The sequence below is a fragment of the Cyprinodon variegatus genome, unplaced genomic scaffold, assembly GCF_000732505.1.
Source record: "Cyprinodon variegatus isolate N-32 unplaced genomic scaffold, C_variegatus-1.0 Scaffold1106, whole genome shotgun sequence".
In the NCBI taxonomy this organism is placed as follows: domain Eukaryota; kingdom Metazoa; phylum Chordata; class Actinopteri; order Cyprinodontiformes; family Cyprinodontidae; genus Cyprinodon; species Cyprinodon variegatus.
In genome coordinates this window covers 92,767-115,276 of record NW_015151559.1, presented here as the reverse complement: position 1 = coordinate 115,276, position 22,510 = coordinate 92,767, and the positions used below count along the sequence as shown (strand labels likewise).

Here is a 22,510-nt window from a genome sequence, read left to right as displayed (position 1 = left end):
CAGATGGAGTCATGTAACGAAAGTAATTTTGCCCTTCGATGATTAAAGTATTTCTTAATCCTCGTTGATGGGACAGGTGTTGTGAAGGAAACGGTGCCCAGCTTTGAAAGAGCTCCTGTGTGTCGCTGAATGTGCATCGATGACTGAAAGACATCTTCTGCCTCCATTTATCTGTTTACTACAGTGTGTTGAATGTTAATGTGAATTTAAATGCATTTCAATTACTGGAAAAAAATTGAAGGTGGAATATTAAAAAAAGTGTAATAAACCAAAACTTTCGCTACCCACATGCAGTACCTCTGCGGACCTCCTGTTGAGGACCTCCGATCTATATGGATATTACATAACATTTTCCTGTCTGTTATTCTTGCTTGCCTAATTTCTAGAGATCGAGGCCGAGAAAGACACAAAGGTGGCAGCAGCAAGGACAGCACTCGCTCTGAGAGGTCCGTGGTCATAAATCCGCCTGATACGCCATCCAACGAATCCCCTGTTCAGAATGAAGAGCCACTGCCTGGAGAACCATCAGCAAATGCGGACCCTGGAGATGAAGCACAGGTATCTGCACTTATTCCACACTTCCTTAGATCAGTAAGCAGGATTAAGCTGAAACTAAAGAAATATAGCAACACCAAAAGAAGTGGAATTTATTTTTTTAATTACGAAACATGCGCTCTAAAAATGTCCCCATTGTAATCACATTATTTTTAGAGCAAATCCTGTTAATCCTCATAGGAACTTGGTATAGTGACCCAATAAACTCATGCTCCTAACACAGCTGGCTGCCCACTGCCTTATATAAAACAACAATGGTCCTGTAAGATCAAATAGGTCAGCCGATAAGCATCTCTCTTGGAAGCAGAGACGGATTTGTAGTCGGCGCTGGGTTGCACTGTGAATGCTGTTGATGCCGTGTGAGTTTGGCTCTATAAAAAGGACATAATGAAACCAGCAGAAGTCGTTAAGTGAGGCCGAAGCAAGCTGATGAAATTAGCTTTTCATTTCCAAACAAGAAAATAAATCCCTGATCATGCTCTTATAAAAGAGGATTGGAGATGCTTTAAATATGAAGATCATGTTGCAAAGAAATTATTCAAATTGTTGGCAGAGCCATATATAAGAGGCTTAATGGCGGCTCATTGTGCCACAGAGTTAGAACAAAAACTGGAAACAGCCTGTCTGTTTTCCTAAAAAAATGACTTCCTTTTTTCTTTATTCTCACAGAGGCACCCCCCGTAAGAAAACAGTCTGTTGTTTTTACATATTAGGCTACAGGTGTTTCCCAAAATCTCTCACTGTTTTGCACTAAAGCTAAACGAGTTGCAAAGAGGAAAAATATGTGGGTAAAGAGAAGTCGAGTTTCTGTTTATCTAGCACTTTCCAATGGCCTTCACAGTGTCTCTGACCTACATTAAATGGATTTAAATATCAAAACTATTTTTCATTTTATGAGTTAACATTTATATTAGAGAGCTGTTGAATTCATATATAAGCTATTAAACTGGCTCTAAGTTTGTCTTCAGTCTCATGTTTTGATATTTCTTTAGAGGTTGTAGATTTTCCCTCTCTGTGTTCAGTGTGCCCTTCTGGCGGCATAGTGACATTCCACACATTCCCCACTGGCATGTGATGGTCTGCTTGCGGCTCCTATCCTTTGTCGATGGTGTAAGGTGATCAGCCATTGTGCTGCATCTTTCCAAACAGAAAAAATGTGACCAAATGGAAAAGCAGAATTCACAGCCCTTTCGTTACTATCTACCAATTTCACCATATCCACTCTATCCTGGACTTTTAGAAGCAGCGAACGTCGGCAGGCAGAGCTGATGAAATACGAACTGGTAGCCAATGGATATAGACTGTTATTAGCCTGGGTTTCCTGCCAAATGCCACTTTGGAGAAAACTGATATGAATAATCCTCCTTTTTTGTTGCATGCACAGCATAGGGATATGCTCTTAGAGTGGAGTTATAGTGAGTCATAGTGAGTCTGCTACTGCTGAGCCTGTCCATGCTGCTTTGTGAGAGACTTTGTGCCAGGAGGAAGCAGCTTTAGTTTCCTCGCACTGTTAACTCAAGCAACACCAAAGCATATGTTACCCTTATAGGGTTTTACTATTCGTCTCGTTTGCTTTCTGCCTGTAGAAGTCAACATCCCTACTCGCAATCTTTAGACATGAACAGCTTGTAATTTGATGTTAAAAAACATACCTAAACATTAAAGGAAGGCAGTCATTTACAGAAAAGAAAAAGCTCTCTATCATATGTGGCACTGAACCTTTTCCAACAAAAACAACCGACATGTAGCGCTGCATCCGGAGCAGCACAGGGCTGAGGCATTGTTGATGGCAGCATTAGAGTATTTGTTCTGTTACTGTGCTTTAATGGTGAAAGTAAGCTGATTTTTCACTTTCACTCTCTGCCAGATTGAAATATTCTATATTTATCATTATATTTACCATGCAGTGTTTGACAAATCACTATTGATGATTATACCATAATCATCAATAGTACTTCATAGTGATTTTTTACCCGACATACCAAAACAAAGATAAATTCTTAAGTGTAAGGATATTATTTGTATTTTTTTCCATGTTTCTCAACAAATGAAAATCTAAAAAAAAAAAATCCACTTTTGCATAGAATCAAAATGAAGCTTAAAGCTTTAGAACAACTTTTTCTCTGCAATTACTGCAGCAAGTCTGTTGGGACGTGTTTCTATCTAGAGATCAAAATTGTTGCTCAGCCTATTTTTACAAAATGACTCCAGCTTACTTTGATTGGATGCAGAGGGTTGGCAAATGACCCATCCCCTGCAGAAGGCACCACCCCTGCCTGCCCAGAAAAAACTATGTCCACTTTCTCTGATCAGCAATTGGCTGATGTAAGGCAAAATGTGATAATTTCTTTAAGCACCTAGTCTGCTCAGTGATAGGAAATTATCTTTTTTTGGCTACAGAAAATGTCTAAGTAACAAAAAAGTGATTTTGGCTACAAGGGATCTCAGACTTTTTTCATTCAGCCTAAAGGCAAGTTGATAGTCTTTCTTCCAGGTTAAAAAACAAAAAAACAAAAGACAAAAAAAACATATTTCCTACGGTAAATATGTCCACAGCTGCCTATTGAAAGGTTAAAAAAAAACGTTGTTTTTGCAACTTCTTCAGTTTTTTTTCTCAGAATTGTCCTCTAGCCTCACCCATATTCACATCAACTCTGATCTACGTCTCCATCTTTGTTAAAGAAAACCATCGCAACAGCATGATAATACCACAACCATGTTTAACTATAGAGACTGTCTGCTCACAGTCGTACACAGCATTGCATCATTTGGTCAAACAGTTCAGGTTTGTTCAAACAAACCTGTTAATGTTTGCTGTGTCTCATTCCTTGGCTGAGAGGACATTTTAAAATACACCTTTGTTTCAACACCTGTTTTATTCTAGCCTCCTTTAGAGGAGTTGCAGAGGTTTACAGCTCTGCAGGTTACTGCAAACCTCTTGTTCGCTTCTCTGAATAATTGCTATCCGTGCCATGCATTCAAGTTCAGTTAGAAAACCATGTCTTGGAAGGTTTGCTGTTGTGCTTACTTTACCTTTATCATGTGGCATACTGTTCTGTCCTAACTGAGACATCCTAAGCATGGAGAACAGTTTTATGACCTAACTTCTCCACGACGGTGTCCATGACCTGTCTACTGTTGCTGGCTCTTTATGATGCTGTCTGTTCAATAATGTTTTCTTACAAAACTCTGAGGCCTTCACAGATCAGCTGCATTTATAACGATGAAGTGAGCCTTATTAATGAAATCTTACTTACTAAGATGTTCCTGAAGGAATTTAGTTGCAAGGGGGTAAAAACCCTTAATGCAAATAACTTTTCAGATTTACTTTTTCCAAAGTTTTGACCCGATCATAGTTTCTCAATTATGTGCAACTGAATGGGAATGTACTATCCTATACAATCCAACTAAAACACATTGAAATAAAAACACTCTTAGTGTTTCTATAACATGACAAAATCTGAAAAACTTTGAGGGACACCAATACTGTAGCATGGCATGGAAAAATCACATCCGGTTTTACCAAATCATATTTTATGCTAATCTGTTAGCTTAATCAGGCACACAGTACCACGTTAGTAGCAAGGCTGAGATGGTTTCTGGCAAATTTAATAAATGCAGAAATAATAGACGAGGAACTCAGGATCCAAAACTAGGAGACACCAGGGAGAAACATAAATGAGGAATGAAGAGAATCCAGCAATGAGGAACTGCAGAGGAGGACTATACTGTATACTCTGACTCTGACACTATCAAAGAGAACAAAGAGAAGAGTAATCAGTTAATTGGGAGCAGGTGTGGACAGAAACAGCTAGAAAGGAACTAAGCATTGTATCCAGGGTACATGTCATTTTATTTTACATTCCTGATAAAGAATAACATTTCTTGTTTCTATTATAAGACCCTACTGAAAATAGGATGACTGGAGAAAGAAACAAAAGAAAAAAGCTTGAAAGAGAATGGATTTGGTCTTAAAAGACGCCACCGTTCCAATGAAAATGTCTGTTTCATTCATTAGGCTTACAGACACTACAGGATGTAATACGTCTGCACCCCACTCTCCCTCAACCTTTCCTTCTTTCTGCTCTTCTGCACTTGAATTGCACCGTACCAACTGCCATCCCCCTCTCTGACTTCCCTTCCCTCTGTATCCTTTTTTTTCATGCTCATTTATCTTCTAGCTCCCGTTGGCATCCCATCCTCCAGCAAGGCTGAGTTAATTGGCTGTTAACTGCAGAGAAGAAAAGAATCTCTACTCATTTGGTGTCTTTCTGCAGTTGTAATTTAAGATTTCACCTTCTAAAATTAGAACTATTGCTTTCTTCATTTGTAACGGTTAATTCAACCTCTTAATGACCTAAAATTACTCTTTATGCAGAGGTATAAACACCCCCCAGACAGATGATCATTTAGGTGACCGTCTGTGGTCTCGTTTTCCAGCAGCTCCGCAGTGATCTCTGGTTGTGCGTGCAGCCTGATGTGCTTTGGTGTATGTGTGAGTGCAGACGTGTGATGATATGAAGGCTGATTTGTTCGGTTTGCCATTTTTTCCAGCCCTCATCCATCCGTGCCTCTGCAGCTGCTGCTCCAATGAATGGTTGTAGTTGGCAAAACACAGCAGCACTCGTGGGAACAATAATTAGCTGCCTGAATCAATGACAGACAAACAAAAAAAATACTTCCTTCACATTTACTCTGCCTGTCTCTTTGCTGGAGTTGGAAATATATTTGCCTTAATACGGCTCAGCTGTTCACATAGTTATTCATATTTAGAGATAATAATTTATAATGATGGACATGCAAATCTGGGGCATTTGTTGTTGTCATGCATACAGTAGCCATGCTTTATAAATTAAGCTGCGTTTGAATCTTCCTGCACACCCTAATCTGTTTATTAAGTTGATCCAGATAGATTTTCTAAGCCTTAAAACTATAAGGTGAAAAAAAATAGCAACATAAACTTTTTTTTATGTATGTCTTATGGATTATTAGAAGAAATATTCCTGTATTCCACCTTTTCAAAACAGCTGTGTGTCCCATTTGATCATGAAATGGCAGTAGTTTCTTAAAATCTCTGACACACCTAGCTGCTGCTGCTGGGTTTGTCAGCCCAATAAAAATGTTCTATGTTTATGTTTTCAGAATATCCAATTAAATCTCTAGTTTGAGCTACAAGATGGAACACAGTGTTGAAAGAAAAACCTGGAGTATCTCAAGTTATTTCAACCTGGAGAGACTCAGACAGAGAAAATCTGTGATTAAAAGGGTTTTATTGACATGAATGGAATAATTTCTTTGGCGCTTGGGCCCTGGCAGAAGACTTAGATGCTATAAATCGACACTTGCTATAATGATTAATCTAGGAGAAGGATTAGAGTAGTCTTCATCCCGGGGCTTGGACACTGGTGGTTGAATTAACAGAGGATCAGTGGGACTGAGAATAGTCTGAGAGTGAAAGATGGGGCGGAGGTGGGTAAAAGTTTGCTAATGTGAAGGAGAGAGATGCTAGGCCAGGAGCTAAATAAAGGCTTCTGAGAAGGTACAGCCCTGAGTTGATTGGCTGAGTCTTGAATGTGGGACATCACAATTGGTTCATGTGAACCTGATAAGAGTCTTCCAGATTTAATTTTACGATGGTATATTAGCTCAGAAGTCAGATCTCAGAGCTTCAGTAGGAAAGCGGATTGCTGTGCTCTGGCTAAACAAGATTATAACTATGGTTGCAGCCCTTCCTTTTCAAATCGTACCCTAGATTCATGAAAGCAGATTACATTTGGTCTGTCCCTGTTCCCTGCATGTTGTAATCTTGTAATTTCATTGTTTATTATGAAATATTTCCATGACTTAGTAAAAAGCATTTGAAAATATTTGAGCATTTCTCCAAATATTCCACCTGCCACTTTTAATGCAGGGTGTATTTCAGCAGACCTTTTCTGACTTTGCATTTATGACTTCCTAGTAGAAACACAATTATTAGGTATAACTTGTAAGTTTTATATCATTTAGGGAAACAGTAGTTTTTCTCTATGAATGTGCTAATTTTGCACTTTATACTTTAACCTATTCTTTTTCTAACATTGGAAACTTATGAGCAGTGTTTATTCTCTTTGCTCTGGCAAAGCAGCCATGCACTGTTTGGTTGTTGCTAATGCTATGATCAAATCTATGTTATTCTGATGTTTCCATTTATGCACTCCCTTGTCAGGTTGATATGCCTCTGTTTAATTGGACGCAGCTGATAAATGTATTTATATACATCCTATTTCAGACCTCTCTGAAATTAGCATTTCATCTGTATTCCTTTATATTAATATTTATTTTTTTATGAACTCAGAAATCATATGTGTGAAAGTTTGTTATAATACAGCATAAGGAATGAAAAAAACAGGTCAAGTTTTGAACATTGAAGTTATTTCACAGCTGTGATGGACCCTGATTTATTTACCTGATTTATTTAACATGTTCTCTGATTTTAGGTTAAATAAAGCCTGTTCTTTTATATATTTGTGTTAAAAAAATTATTTGTTAGCTGGTTGTTAAATATGCAGGCAGAGGAAAGGAAACGTTTGTAATGAAACTCTTAAGTGTTTGGGTTAACTGAGTCAGAGCCTTACTGATTCGATCTGAAGCCGGCCCCAGCAGAAATAATCTTCATTTTAAAAAGGTCACCAGCAAACATCCAATAACTGGTTTTGAAACCAAATACAATATGTGGGGTAGAATAAGCAGGATAAACTTGACCCGATTAATACAAACATCTGTTTCCACAAAACAAAAGCAAAGTAAACCAATTTATCAATGTTAAATTAGCTGTTTATCAAACATAGTATTTTTCCTCTGTGAACCTGTTTGTTTTCAGACCTAAAGAGTTGATAAACCATTTAGAAAGGACTTGTATGACAATACCAAGTCGGCTGAAATTATTTAAAATATTTGGTTTTAATCTAAAATATATTCAAGAAAGAGATTAGGCATTTATTTCTATCACCCTAGAAAAAAGCTTTCAGATTAAATTCTAAGCAATTGGTACTGCAGTGACCAGTAGTGGAGCCAGAGCATTTTTATAAGGATGGCCGGGTGCCAAAGCCAGTTCAGGGTCGAGCTCCACTAATCACACTGTACTAAAGCAGAAAATGAACCAGTATAAATTACTGAAGACAGACCAAGTTTTCATTAGACTCTGTCAAATAAATCTACACCCATATGAACATCTGTGCTGTCTAAATGAATCATTTATGGTGCCCACATTAAATGAGCAGTTGTTCCTAGACTACAAGATGACTTCAGGGACAAATCACTTTTCCTTCTCCCCCACAACACACACAAACCAGTTCTCAAAAGAGTCTTAATTCTGTATTTTTTTACCTTAAATCTTAGTATACTTATGAGAATAATTCATTGTCACATTTTTTTTTTCTCATTTGGGGTGAATTTACTGATAATTGAAATGGCAGAGAGAATCACTGCTGCCACCCTCTGGTTTAGAGAAGAACTGCTTGTTGTGAATGCGGTGAATTCGATTCATCATGAAACAGCTATTCATGCAGTAAGGCTGGCCAGTGATTGGCTTTAGGGGGCCACGGCCGCCACTCCCTAGTTCCACCCCTGGCAGTAAGTGAGAGCCATTTTTCATACACAGAGAACACTTGGAGCAGCAGTGAACCTCTTCAGAAGTGCCCAGTCTATAAAGACCACTATGAGTGCACAGTGATAGATGCTGCAGGAGCTCACTACAGAACCCAGAACAGTTAAAGGATTGCACATCTCATTTAGCTCAGTCAAGGTCACAGTAATTAAAAGAAACGTGACTTTGGCTCCTTTACCAAAAATCCTGAAGCAGAGTGCTTTGCCATAATCTCTTAATCTTTGATTATCCAACAGATATAAGCGATTTGTTCACATGACTTTATTATGAAATTAGATGTATTAAAGGATTGCAATGACTGTTAACTGTTTATAGTCAAGAGTCTGATGAATATCTTCCCCTATCCTTCACTTATTTTATTTTATTTTATTTTAGGATGATAACTGGGGAGAAACCACCACAGCTGTTACAGGAACCTCTGAGCTCAGCATCTCCCAGGAGGAAGTGGTTGGCCTTGGAAAAGAGATCCAGGATCGAACCCAGGGCTTCCGGCGCTATCTCCCCCTGGCAGTTGGCTCCTGTGTGGGTCTGCTGGTGCTGGCCACACCTTTGGTCTTCCTGCTTCTCCCAGTAGTGATGTGGCCTGACAGACTGCAGGCTTGTGGTGCAGCTTGTGAGGGTCTCTTCCTCTCTATCTCCTTCAAAATCCTCATCCTGCTTGTTGCCGTTTGGGCCTTGTTTCTGAGGCCAAGCCGGGCCTGCCTGCCAAGGGTTTGTGTGTATCGGGCCTTCCTCACCACTCTCACACTGCTGCTCACCATGTCCTACTGGCTTTTCTATGGAGTCCGAATCCTAGATGCACAGGTAGGCTTTAGACAGAGCAGTTATCTTTACAAGTTTCAAATAGATATTCATTTTACACTTTATCTCGTTTTAAATAAGGATTATCCAAAATGTATGTGTGTCATTATTCCATGTATTAGATAGCCACAGTGTCTGAGAACTCTAGCTATGTCAAAATATATAAAGATAAACACGGTGCATATTCGATACAGGGAAAAAATCACAGTCAATGCCCAGTGCTTTCTGTATGTTTACAATCATCGAGTATTCGTCATGCCATGGTAGCCAGCCAGGGCCTCATGCAGCGTGAGGAAGTGCAGAAGGAGACGTCGTAAACAAGGAAAGTGGGTGTCAGCTTCTGGCAGGCAGAACTGTTGGCACAGGAAGATAATCATATCCATGAACACTTACTTTAGAAAAATATACACTACAACTAAAAATTAATTGAAGAGTTGTATTGGCGTAGACTTAAGAATATGCAATTAAAAAGTTATTTGTAATTGAATATATATAATATATATATTTGTCATAAATTACATCATACTAACTAAGACACTGTTCCCACTGACATAAAGTAGCTTTTGTTGTTAGTGTACTTTAGTAATATGACAAAGATTACTTATCATTATTATTTTTCACATACTTTTTTTTACAATTATTTGTTTCAAGTGATCAAATAATTGTAAAAATTAAGACTAGCATAACTGTTATCCGTTTAAATATTATTAAAACAGCTGGAATGCTGTTCATAAAGCTTCATAATTTACACAACACTCTATGAATTTAAAGTGGGCTTTTTTATTTTTTTGCTTTGTATTATTGTCGTTCTTTCAAACCCAAATCTGCTTGAGCTTGACGTCAGGAAATTATGGCCCCATGATCTGCATCAGGTTTTCTGGTAAAGAGCAGAGTTTACGGTTTCAATACCAAGTCGTCCAGGTCCTAAAGCAATAAAGCAGCCCCAGATGATCGCAGCAACATAAGCCGTCCTTTGCTGTAGTTGAGCTTTGGGTTCATCTTTAAGGAACTTTAAAATACTGTCTAGTCTCTGTAAATAAAATTAATGGAAACATCAGCACCCAACGTAGGAAGAAAATGATAAGGATTTTTATCACTGTACTTTCAGAACTATCTCTTAAAATCTGTTTTGTTAAAGAAATTTATCTATTTACATTTATTCGACCTTTTTTTTTTTGGTTCCCTCAGGATGAAGATTACCACGGTATTGTTCAGTTTGCAGTGTCCCTGGTGGACTCCCAGCTGTTTGTACACTATTTGGCAGTCGTACTGCTGGAGCTCCGCCACATCAGACCTTGCTACAGTGTGTGTGTAATCCGCTCCACAGACGGAGAGACACGCCACTACAACATTGGGCAGCTAAGGTACGGAGTGTTGCTAGAACTGTAAAAATGACCCTCAGTCCACGCTAAGACGCATGCCGTCTAGTGGGTAGACTCTTTATGCTGGAGTATGAGTGCAGTTAGAGGGTCATAGTTGCAGGAAAGACTGACAAAGGCTGAAAGCGAGACACTCATGAATTTCTGTTTGTGTGAGGGCTTAGAGTGCAGTACATGGCACGCTTTTTGTGTATCTATAGCTTTTTAAGATGATTGGAAATTATGTATGAATCATGAAGATGACAATTACAGTGTTACTGGACCTAATTGATTCTGAATGGTTTTGAAAGATGGTACAAATGGACTGGATGAGAAAACGGATTGAAATATGAAATAAAAAGGAAACTTGTAAACATATTCTTAATGTTTTGTCAGAAATGATATAGAATGGTGCTGATAGAAAAAGCAGAAAATGCAATTCACTGAGCAGAGAATATATTCGTCAGACACTGACTGCAGCACATTGACTAAAATGTGTCTCCATACAAGTAACAATCGTATTCATTCGAATTTATCTGTGCAACAAAACTCTCAATTTTAGGGCATCCATGCATAAGATATATGAAAACAATTAGAATATGTTTAAAAGTTCCCTTTTTGTTCATATTTCAATCCTTTTCTCATAAGTGTACCACAGGGGAGGCAATTTCTGCAGCCAGATATTTCTCGGGGTAGGTTTAGGTGAAAATGGGGACGAGCACGTAGGACGGCCTTATGAATGATTGATGATTAGGATGACCACCTATTTAGATGATCCACCCAGAAATAAAAGATCGTCCTCAATACCTTTAATGTTTACTGTCTACTAAATAGATTTTGAGAAGTGTTTCCTCTGTCGGAGTCTATTGTCAAATAACTTTTACATTTGTATACAATTCTGTCTTAGCCTTTAAAAGCAAACGAATTTGCACATAAACTTACAATATGACCTGTCTGATCATATATTTCAAATAGTAAAAAAGTTACTGAGTACATAAGTAGCCTTTACAAAACACAGTTTTAGCCCAGCTACGTTTTGCTTTTGTTCAAATAGAAATATGTTGACTTTGTGCTACTTGAACTTGAGTACAGTTTTGTGGCACTCTATGCACCTTTGCTTTTATAAAAAGTGAGTTTTGTTTTGTTTGTTTTTTTGGAATAATTAATCACACATCAATTTTACAATATGGAAATATAAATTCCTTAATAGGAGGAATCCAAATTACTCCTTTTTTAATTTTTAGAAAATATTGAAGAATAAACTTTAAAATTGAAAACACGTAATTTACAGCTAAATACATGAAAATGAATTTTCTGCAGATATAAGGTAAAACATATCTGCTAAAATCAGTCTTCCCCATCACCTTTACCTTCCTCTACATCCCTTTTTGTTTAAAGCTGCAGGCTATAGAGTCCTTGTTTAGCTGGATTGCCATGTCATGCTTGGTTGGTGGTTTTGCCATACTTATATTTTCAGTCTTTGATGATCAGTAAAACATTTTTCTATGAACTAAGCGTACTGCAAACATATTTATCACTTTATCCAAGACCTGTCTCCTGTTTTCCTTGGTCAATGATTGATTTCCTTGAAGGTCAATCAGTTTCTCTTGAAAGCTTCTGAAGTATTCGCAGAATATTACATTTCCACAGAGGGGTTTTATTTGTATTGTAAATAAGTACAAAGTGCTAAAACTGTAAGTGATATAAGTGGCAACAATCAAAGATTTTTTTTAATGCAAAGTTAGAAAACCAGGTAACATGGAAGATTGTGTAGATTTCATACTAAAAGTTGGAAGTAGGGAGAAATGTTGCGTTTTGCAGTGAAAAAAGATCTGGATGAATAAAACAGTTTGTAGATTTCTCAGTGCGAACCTTTCCTTTATACATCCCAATTTGCAGAAATTTAAACACAGCTGGAGGAACTGCTAGGCGTGGACATTTACCACCAAAAAATGAATACAGATGCAATATGTATGGCTGGAAGGCACCCACCGTGTGTCAAAATAACCAAGGCAACAATGCTGTCAGGATGTCACAGACAGACTTTGTGAACAAATGTCAGGGGAATTTATTACAGGCAACCAGCAACTTATTAAATGATATCAGCAACTCACTAAAAAGTCTTTTAGCTCCATTTTGTGTCGGTTAAAATCCAAGAGACACTTTCTAGCTGCTTAACTGTACTATTGTGCTGATTGGACTCACCTGGTTTAATCGCTGGGCATTACAGATACATGGCATAGAGATGACATAGTGCCTCCCACCCCTGCTAAAAACTAAACAAACTGAAACCCATCACCCTAAAATTATGGTTTCAGCTCATTAATTATTTTTTTTTTTTTCTCTCTAATTTCTCTACTGTAACAAAATGTTTTGCTCCTAGTGGATTTTAGGTCAGTATCAAAAAATCTTGCTGTCTAAAAACTCTAATTATATATTCTCATTCTTCTGTCATGCAGCATTCAGCGAGCCGCTCAGACCATTCTGGAGTATTATTACAGAGATTTTCCCCTGCACAACCCTGCTCTCCTGTCTGCCTCTAAACACCGTACTGCCAAACACCTGGCCGGCCTGAAGGTCTACAATGTGGACGGTTGGTCACCTCATATGAAAAAGGATTATTGTAGTGTCATCCATAATGTCTCGATAGATCATATGCAGGTTGAGGTACAATTACTGCATGAGATTTTAACATGGTTTAGAAAAATCTTCATAGCTGACCAAAAGAAAAGAAAAAGTACAAGAAAAAAATTGACAAATCCCCATGACCATACCTGTCTAAAAATTTTAAAGATTACCTCCAATGTCACACAATGCCCTATTTTATAGTTTAGATGCATCATCTGTACTATAGTTTCTACTGCCAGTTCAAAGAGTATTGCCTGCTAAGCTTTCTGCCCCATGCCTTACATTTTTCCTCCCCACAGCCACGTGTGCCTGTTCTTTAATGTCATATATTGTACTCTTTGCTTCGTCTAAAAGGATCTTCGGCTCACTGCCCATTAATCCTCAGACCGCTGTAGATTTCTTTATCTTCAGTATAAAAAAACAGTGCACCCTCTCCCCCATCCCTATCACATCTCAGCGGAAAGCCCTCTAGGGGGCCATGGAATTTCATGCCTTAAATAATTCATCAGAGAAATGCTAGTTTCTCACATTCTCCCACATCTCTCCTTCCTCCCTCTCAGCCTGTCTCCAGCTCTGCCTGCTCTGTCCCTTTTTCCTTTCCTGTCAACCCCCACCCATGCTTGTTCTTTCCTTTTCATTCATCCACACTCTTATTTTAGCACATATATGTAGGCCAGGAGGTAAATTGGCTGTAGAAAAATAATCTTTTTTTAGAGCAGCATTTAGTCTCTCTGACATACTGATGCATAATAACACATATATGAATAATATATATCCCCACCTGACCTGCAGCATTAGCTCTGTACCTGCATGCTTAGAAATAGCAAATGCACCAATATTGAAACCTCATGAACATGAGGCATGCCTCAGCATGAGCTCCATTAGTCAAGTCATTACATGGACTATAATCTTTGATGTGCAAAATTATGTTTATTCTCCACAAGCCACTCTCAGTGAGTTTTTTTGCCACATACTGGTGAAGATTCTCAGTCATCCAGGTCATACTCATTCCAAAAAAGATTCCTTTCCACTACCACCTCAACACCCATCGCTATGCACGGGACCAAAAAATCTCCCCTGCTTAGACAGGCCAATAATGACCCTAACGACTCCCTTTCCAGAGGCATAGACCAGTATCGGGTATTGCAGGCCAACAACAACCTCAACGACTCCCCATTACTAAGGGGTGGACCTGTTCTTTGGTTCAATTTGCATGTTTTCTAAGCAATAACAAGACTTTGTTGGGCTACTCTATAAAGCCTGGGACATATTTTGAATTGAAAAAGCTTCCTGGATGGGAAGGGAAACTAACCTGACAACAGCCAGATGCATGTCTCGCTCCGCCTAGCTCCACTCACATACATCTGGGAACCCACTCATTGAAAGTGATTTCCCCAACCGAATTTATGGTCTGTCCAATCAGGACGCAGCGCGGGTGTGTCCTGGAGTGGAGAAGCGACCGTGAGATTCCAACAACAATGGCGGCTCGCATTGAGCGTTAGCATTGATGCTGGTATTTCTTCTGTGTTGTCCAATCTATCTAATATTGTTTCATTAAAAGAACATCAGAGAACGGCTTTGAAGGCTTTTGTTGGTGGAAACGATGTTTTTGCCCTTCTCCCGACCGGATTTGGCAAGAGCTTGATCTACCAAATGGCTCCTCCTCTCACAGCGTCACGGGTTAGCTTCGGTGTGAGTGGTTGAAATAGCACGTCAATAAAGATGACAGACAAGTGGCTTATCCAATCATATGCAAGGAGTTTTGATAAGGCCCAGCCTTCAGTAAAGGCAATTCCTATGGCGGGTTCCCAGATGTATGTGAGTGGAGCTAGGCGGAGCGAGACATGCATCTGGCTGTTGTCAGGTTAAAGGGAAACATCTTCAAACTTAAAAAAAAAAGTCAAGTGGTTTGTTTTTTACCTTTTTTGGAATATTTGCATCATTTAGAAAGAAATTTACCTTAAAATTTTGCTAAAAAACTGTCAATTAGACAAGATTTCCATACTATCAATCTCCTATCAGAGACTTTCATACCTCAAACTCAGTTTTTCCCCAAAACAAGTGAACCTAGATGGTTATAATCCTGAACTGAAACATTCCTGCTCATTAATTTCCCCTGTAATTAGATCTGATTTCTCTCCATGCTCATTCATCACTGGTGGTATATTCTGCTGCAGGGTCAGGAAGTTGCTTTCCTTCAGGTCACACTGATATAATCAGTTTGCCTCTGTTCTGTCCTGGATTTAGCCCCAGGGAGCACGGCTGCAGCTCAGCCCACTAATGGAAATCAGTCACGGTCCATGGTTACACCTGCTGCAAAACGCAAAGACAATGCACACAGCGAGCTGTACTATGAAGAGGCAGACTATGAGAGGAGAGTTCGCAAACGCAGAGCCAGGTGGGTCACAAAGTCTGCATGGACTCGGATACACAGGAGATGGGAAGATACATCTTTAATTTACACCTGAACCTCATCACAAAGGTTTTATGGCATGTATTTGTACTTTCACCAGAAATTTAAACCCATATAGATTTCTGTTACATTTGTAGCAGATCAGACCCTTGGGTCAAAACCTTGTTAAAAATCTTCCTAATTGGAGTCCTGGAAGCCAGGTTAAAAAGAGAAGAACACTGTAGGACATTCTCCCTGTGGTGGCATGGATTTTCTAACAGCCAATTCCAAATCCATTGTCACAGATCCACTGAGGCTGAGCTGCTTTTCACAGGAATGTAACAGGATTTATGTTTGGGGGGTTTGGGAAAAAGGGATAAGGTAGAGCCTGCTGCTAATGAGGTCAGAGAATATACTACAATGGCGACGGTATCTTTTTTTTTTTTTATGAAAATGTTAATGGAAAAGGGTTTAAGGAGAACCAGACAATTTTCTGAGAAAATAAACACTTTTAACATGTATGTATCATCTTTACTCAAAGTTCCTTTCAACTAAACTAAGCATCATCTAGGATACAGATGTATGAGAAAAATTAAAGTATCAGCAGTGTCTTTGGTGTAATTCAAAGTCAAGTCAAACTGAGTGCAGATTAATTTTGTTTTTATGAGCTACTTGAATTCATATTTAGAGCCATGCCTATTGGTCAATATGGGTTAAAAGCACACAAAACCAATCCACTCTTTTAAAATCAATCTTTTATTTAATAGAGGATTAAACTTACCCTCAGTCAGCCAGCTGTTTTTTTCTTTTAATTTAGATCTAAGAGACCATGTTTACAATTGAAGAACGTAAACTCTTGTGTCTGGTGAATTAAATCTTTTTTGATTTAACCATATTTTTTATTTCGTTATACTGTAAAAAATCCAGTTCTTTTAATTAAAATCTGTTTTTTCAAAAAGATTCTGATGTGTTTTTTACAACTCCAGGTTCTGTGATTTTTATTATTATTATTTTTGCTCTGGCTGTATAATTTTTTATTAGTGGTAAATAATCATTTTAAATGCTATTTGTGTATTAAAGATTGTTTCTGTAGAAATTGTGATTTTTCTTTACTTTTCGTATGAAACTCATTTGACACAAAAAATAAAGCACTTATGCGTTCCTGCAAATCTTTTGTTGTCACAAGTACCTCAGATTGGATCAATATACAAATGTCCAAACTGAAAGGTAAATCCTGTTTTTGTTGTTAATCAGGCTGGTGGTCGCCGTGGAAGAAGCTTTCACACATGTGCGACGCATGAAGAAAGAAGACGAGAACGCTACACCGTCCGACATCATGGATGTGCGTGAAGCCGCCCTTGCTATATTTCCCTCAATGGCTCGTGCGCTGCAGAAATACCTCCGCACCACCAGGAGGCAGCATTGCCATAGCATGGAGAGCATCCAGAAGCACCTGGCTTTTTGCCTAGTCAATAATATGAGTCCTAAGGTAAGTCTGGCTTGTTATTTATTATCATATTGAAAAATACTTTAGAAACATTTATTTAAACGTCTGTTTTGCTAAAAAAAAAAAAAAAAGAAAAGAAAACTTTATGAATTTTTTTTTTTCATGTGTTTAAAATCTAGTTATTAATGTACATCCTGAGTATGACTTTAACCTTTTTATTCTCTGTCCAGGCCTTCCTTGAGGCCTACCTGGCACCCGGTCCAACCCTACAGTACGGCCCTGAGCGCTGGATGGCTGATCAATGGACGCTGATCAGCGAAGCCCCCGTCACCAGTGGGGTTAAGGAGGGGTCAGAGTTCCTGCTAAAGTGTCTTGATTTTAGTTTAGCAATCACAGTCAAGGGCATCCCTTACATCCGCTTGACTGAAGAGTACATCGACCCCAAGTCTCATAAGTTTATACTGCTGCTCCAATCAGAAACCTCCGTTTAGTAATAGGACGGTGGAGTGGCGCTGCCGCTCGGTCCAAACCCAGAACTGTGACTGATATCTGAACTTTTCAAAAATCCCTTTTTGTACCGTTTTTTGTACTTCTGCTTGTTGTTTATCCAATTAACTATCTTGTCATCACGAGGGACTGGATCAATTGAAAAGCATTTGTTTCAGCAGACGTTTGCAGGGCTCCGTTTAGTTATTCCTCTATGCACTACAGACGACCCTCATAAACATCTGCGGTGCCTTGAGTCGCATTCCTTTTGGATTGTTTTAGATTTCTTTTTTCTTATAAACCACACATTTTTGTGTATTTCATGGGGATTTCTTTAATGACAGACAACATATGGCACAGCTACAATCCTGCAACTTTTTGAGGTACCCCATTTTTAACACACCTGAATCAAATGAGTGGATTGTTATCCTGCCTTTGCTGAGCTACATGAGGGGATTAAACCGTTAGAGTCAGGTTTGTTAGAGAGGACTTGACATATGTACCCCTTATGTAAAAGGAAAAGCACCCGTGCTTCATTTTTTTTTTATTTTATCTGTAAGTCTGAAATATTTATTAAAAAAATATTATAATTGAACTTTATTGATCTCACACTGCAGATATTTACCTCTGCATTTAACCGATCCCCTTGGGAAGCAGTGGGTTCTTCCCAAGTTTTAACCGGGAAATGCATTTGAATTAAGGTTTTAGACCTTTCAGGAAATAATCCCCACATCACCTCTGACAAAGCTTCCCTGTCCCTCAGGTAGAAAATCCTCCTCATAGCATATTGCTACCACCACCATGTTTCACTGATGGGATGTTTTAACACGGTGAGATGCTCCATTAGTTTTCTAGAACAAACTGGTGGCCTGTAGAGAAGATTTTCTACATATTTGCTGTGTCCCCTAGAAATCAAATAATTTCTTCTTACCTCTCTTGCCGATTTGTGTCGACATGACCAATATTTGTGTTGTCGGGACTGACCTGAGTGAAGGATCTCTGCTGATTGGCTGATTCTTTCAATTTCATAAATACCATCCTTTTAGTGATATACTGTAGGACAGAATACAAATGCATGCTAGCTTTTTTGAGTCGTTGATTTTTTTCAAATATAGAAATTCTTTTCCTTCCACTTAACAATGATTCGTTGCCGAGTGTTTGTCTGTCGCATTACAGTCCCCACAACAACACATTAAAGTTTGTAGTTTTGTAGTGATAAAATGTAAAGCCATTCAAGGGGTGTGAACATATTTTCAGGCCACTGTATCTTTGATTAGTTTGCATAAGTCATTGTGTGCCTAGGTGCTGCGAGAAGGTTTCTCAATAAGAACAAAAGAGGAGTTTCTCCCTGTCCTCAGCATTTTCATAGAGGTTTATTTCATGTTTTTCTCGGGTGATTTCTTTATAAAATGATTTATTTTTACCAGAACTGTACTATACTACCCCAAAGTGTTTAGCCATGTCTTATTTTTTATGTTTTACTTAGACAGTAATCTTTTAAAAAGGGTCGCTTCCTGCAGGTTTTTTTAAAAGCTTTCAATGTTTTGGTGGGGTTTTCAAAGTCCAAAGGAAAGGTATGAACAACCATCTAAAAGCTTAACTATTGATCACAAGAAATTTAAAAGATCACAAAGTAAACATGACCCATTTAAAAGAAAATATGAAAAATGTGCTGTTCAATACTTTTGCACAGTACTTCTTTTTTAATTGTAGCAGTTACCATGTATTACAGATGTACAGTATTTATATGTAAATACACTTTTCTCCCATTTTACTTTTTGTATAACAGTTGTGGTTTGCTTGAAACCTTTTTTTATTTTGTGATATATATCTTTTTTTACTTGTGCAATTTTTCATGATATACCTGGACTATAAACATGATTAAAGTCTTAATAACGGGATAAAAAAGCACAGTACAAGTGAACATACTAACGTTAAAGTCAAATGGTTATGATCGCTCTCTCTGTTCACTGCTGTAAACCAACAAAGTTTGAGGGAATCTATCAACAGCTGTTTTTTTTGTTGATGTTAAGAAACATTTTATTCTGGAAATTAAGAGTTTGAAAAATGGTATGGTAACTGAAGCACAAGGCAGCTCAGGACCACAGCTGAAAAGGAAACAAGGGACTTGAAAAGTTCATAAATAAAGAACCCTGCAGTTCAAAAAGACTGAAAGAACCAATGGCTGCAAAAAGGTTTATAATCATGTTATGCTGAGCCCAGGGACGGATTTACCATTAGACAAAATTAGGCAACTCCTTTTACACGTATGGTTAATACAGCTATTACTTATTTGTACACATTAATTATGTTTTTGATTAAATTGCTTTTGTTAAAATGCCACCAGAATGCTAATATTATGAATTGTGTCTTGGGGACCCCCCTTCAGTGTCCACCCCATTGGATGAGTCTGTTTGCTATGCATGTGCAGAAAGGTCAAAAACAAACAGCTGCAAACCATTTGAAAACAAACTGCAGGAAAAGCAGTGTTGCCAACTTAGAGCTTTTGTCACTATATTTAGCAACTTTTCAGACCCCTTTAGCCCTTTTATTACAAAAAAGTGCTTAGTGCCAAATCTAGTGACTTTTTTTCTGTTACTGAAAACTTTGGCAACAGCTTATAAAAGAACCAAACTCTGCTCTCCAGAGTAAGTAGATTCGAAAGCCCGCCTCCTAATCTCCTCTATCTTATCTGCTGTTATGATTCATGCAGCTATAATTTCATTTAAATGAAACATGGAAAACAGATAAGCAGATCATGGCTTGTCTGCAGTTAAAAAGAATTACTTATTTACTTTTGCTGTTGCCTTTTTGGAAACAGGAAGAAGCAATCAGCTAAGTTAGGATGGGCTTTGTGATTGGAAAATGTTGGATTGCTTTGGAGACAGCATGGAAAGTCAGCTGAGTACATTGCCAATATGAAAAGAAAAAGGGACACAAGAAAACAGAGCAGAAAACAATAATAAAATGAATTAGAGGAGAGCGACACAAGGTAGAACAAATAATGTATATTTATTCTATAAAAACTTCTTTATTAGTATAATGGCTCTGTTTTATGTGTTTTCTTCTAAGTTCAAAGGGCCCCATGCCTCTCATTGCCTAGGGCCCCACATTTCCTAAAACCGCCCCTGGCTGAACCCAGTCTGCCTGTTATTGAATATAATGGGAAAAGGTAGAAACCCAGTGTTCCAGTTCTGACCAGCACTGTTACTCTGATGCATTTAAGTCATGTCAGTATTGCCACTTCTCTCAAACCAGCCATGTCACTATTTATATTTATATTGTATTATGAAGCTTTTCAGTACTTTTTAAAATGATAGACGCAGTTAATAGAAGGAGCTGAAAGATGATCTTTTCTAAACATAAATGTTTCTCCTTATGGTTTAACTGTGCTACAATTTTATCATTTTAAAAATCTTTTGAAAGAAGCTCTATGTTGGCCTACGGTTTTTTCAGCAATCTGAGTATTTGGATAATTATTATATAACAGCCTTTTACATTGTTAAAGAGATGAAAATTCAGTTTTGTTTGGTTTGGGGTTTTTGTCCAACTTATTGCCCTGTTTGGTTTTGAAACAGAAGTTATGTTTAATCTATTTAGGATTTTTCAATATTAAAGTCTCTATATGATCTAGGTTTGGAAAATAACTTTTGCTACTGTAGAATCAGATGCTGGTTCACTACTGTGATGTTGCATGATTTAAAAAAAATCTGATTTTACCCAAAATCTGTTTTTGCAAAATCTGGAAATAGGGATCAGAAATCGCCGCTGGCAGTAATGATTGCTTTTAATCTATAAATGTTGCTGCAAATGTTTTGTTTTGACGGATATCTGAAACAGTAGAACCACTGAAAAATAATTCATTTAATTTACTGATAAACTGAATACTTTTTCCACAACATCCCCCCTGCCTGTATAAATGGCCTCATTGGCTCTCAAAGCCATTTAATCAACTGTGCCCTTGTTCCTCTACTTCTTATTTGCTACTAAACTTGAACTTATAATATCCATTGTTTTATTAATTTGTAAGGAAACGACATCTCTATTGAGAATACCTTTTTTGGGGGGGTGAGGGAAGAAAAAGCACCTACTCCATCTTGTTGTAAAGCCAATAAGTAGCCACAAATTTATTGAACATATCTTTTTCTGAAATGTCTTCTAAATCAAGAAATGTCGTGTTTATGTTGTCTGTTTACCACAACAGGTAGTTGTAAATTTGGGACCAAATGACCCATCGTTATCAATAAAGTTTGGTTGTTTAAATATGTCTCAAAAACCTGACCAGTTTAAAAATAATAATTCAAAGACTAATTGTGATTTGTTCATACTTTCTGCTTTCTAGATTTTTAAGTTAATGCTGGTTCTAAAATATGGCAACAGTTGCTACAAATCTTTATACTTGAACACCGTATACTTTAGTTTAAGGCTCCCTGTAGGGAATTTTTTTTTTAAGCTTTTATTTTTGCCCAAAGCCCTGTACTGCTTTTTCTTCTTTTACTTAAAATGTTTGAAAAGTATGTTTCATGTTTTTTTTCTTCAAATTTCAAATTTATTTATTTTTTTTATTATTATTGGCTGCCAACTGTGTAAGCAATTATCGAAAATTGAAAATCAATTTTGAATTGAACAGAGTACAGTGCCAGTAATATGTTTCATCTGCCTCACTACTGCCACCTGCTGACAAATATTATAAGAGCATTCTGAGTATGTTTTGCTCAACTGATGATGTGTGAGGATACTTGATCTGTTTTATTTTATTTATGAGGCCGGTAGTGGTGTAAAATCTTGAAGTGGTCCTGTGTTCAAAGACAATGTTTGTTTAGGTGTTTTACACACGTGCCTCGGTTATCTGATATGTTTTTAGAATCTGTACAAATGTGTTTATGTTAACATTGAAAAAAAACCTACGTGAAGAGAGACTAATTTTACCATATTTATGCAACTTACATGTCATGAACTCTGTTTTCGCTGTCCTGTTTTTTACAACAATTATGTCAAACAAAGACGTGTGGTCAACTTTGTAAAAAAAATAAATATTTGTACCAATCCCTAAGGTGATCAAATGGTTTTGCTTTTTTTTTTTTTATTGTCTTTTTAATGGTGACTTGTGCCTTAAAGGAATAGTACACCCAAAACATGATTAGCCTTCATTTTCTACTCACCCCCATGCTGAACAACACTCTGGAGTACTTTTTTGA

The 22,510-nt window shown here is 37.7% G+C and overlaps 1 protein-coding gene across 1 annotated transcript in view; it reads left to right on the top strand.

Annotated features, from left to right (window-relative positions):
* LOC107101510 (vang-like protein 1) overlaps positions 1–22,370 on the top strand; it is a 24,003-nt gene extending 1,633 nt beyond the window's left edge. Inside the window, exons 2-8 of the mRNA XM_015400460.1 lie at positions 387–558; positions 8,576–9,004; positions 10,190–10,365; positions 12,819–12,952; positions 15,235–15,385; positions 16,634–16,868; positions 17,057–22,370. Of these exons, the coding sequence (XP_015255946.1) occupies positions 387–558; positions 8,576–9,004; positions 10,190–10,365; positions 12,819–12,952; positions 15,235–15,385; positions 16,634–16,868; positions 17,057–17,317 (1,558 nt within the window). The 3' untranslated portion in view covers positions 17,318–22,370. The remainder of the gene's footprint in view (positions 1–386; positions 559–8,575; positions 9,005–10,189; positions 10,366–12,818; positions 12,953–15,234; positions 15,386–16,633; positions 16,869–17,056) is intronic.
* Positions 22,371–22,510: the final 140 nt, after the last annotated feature.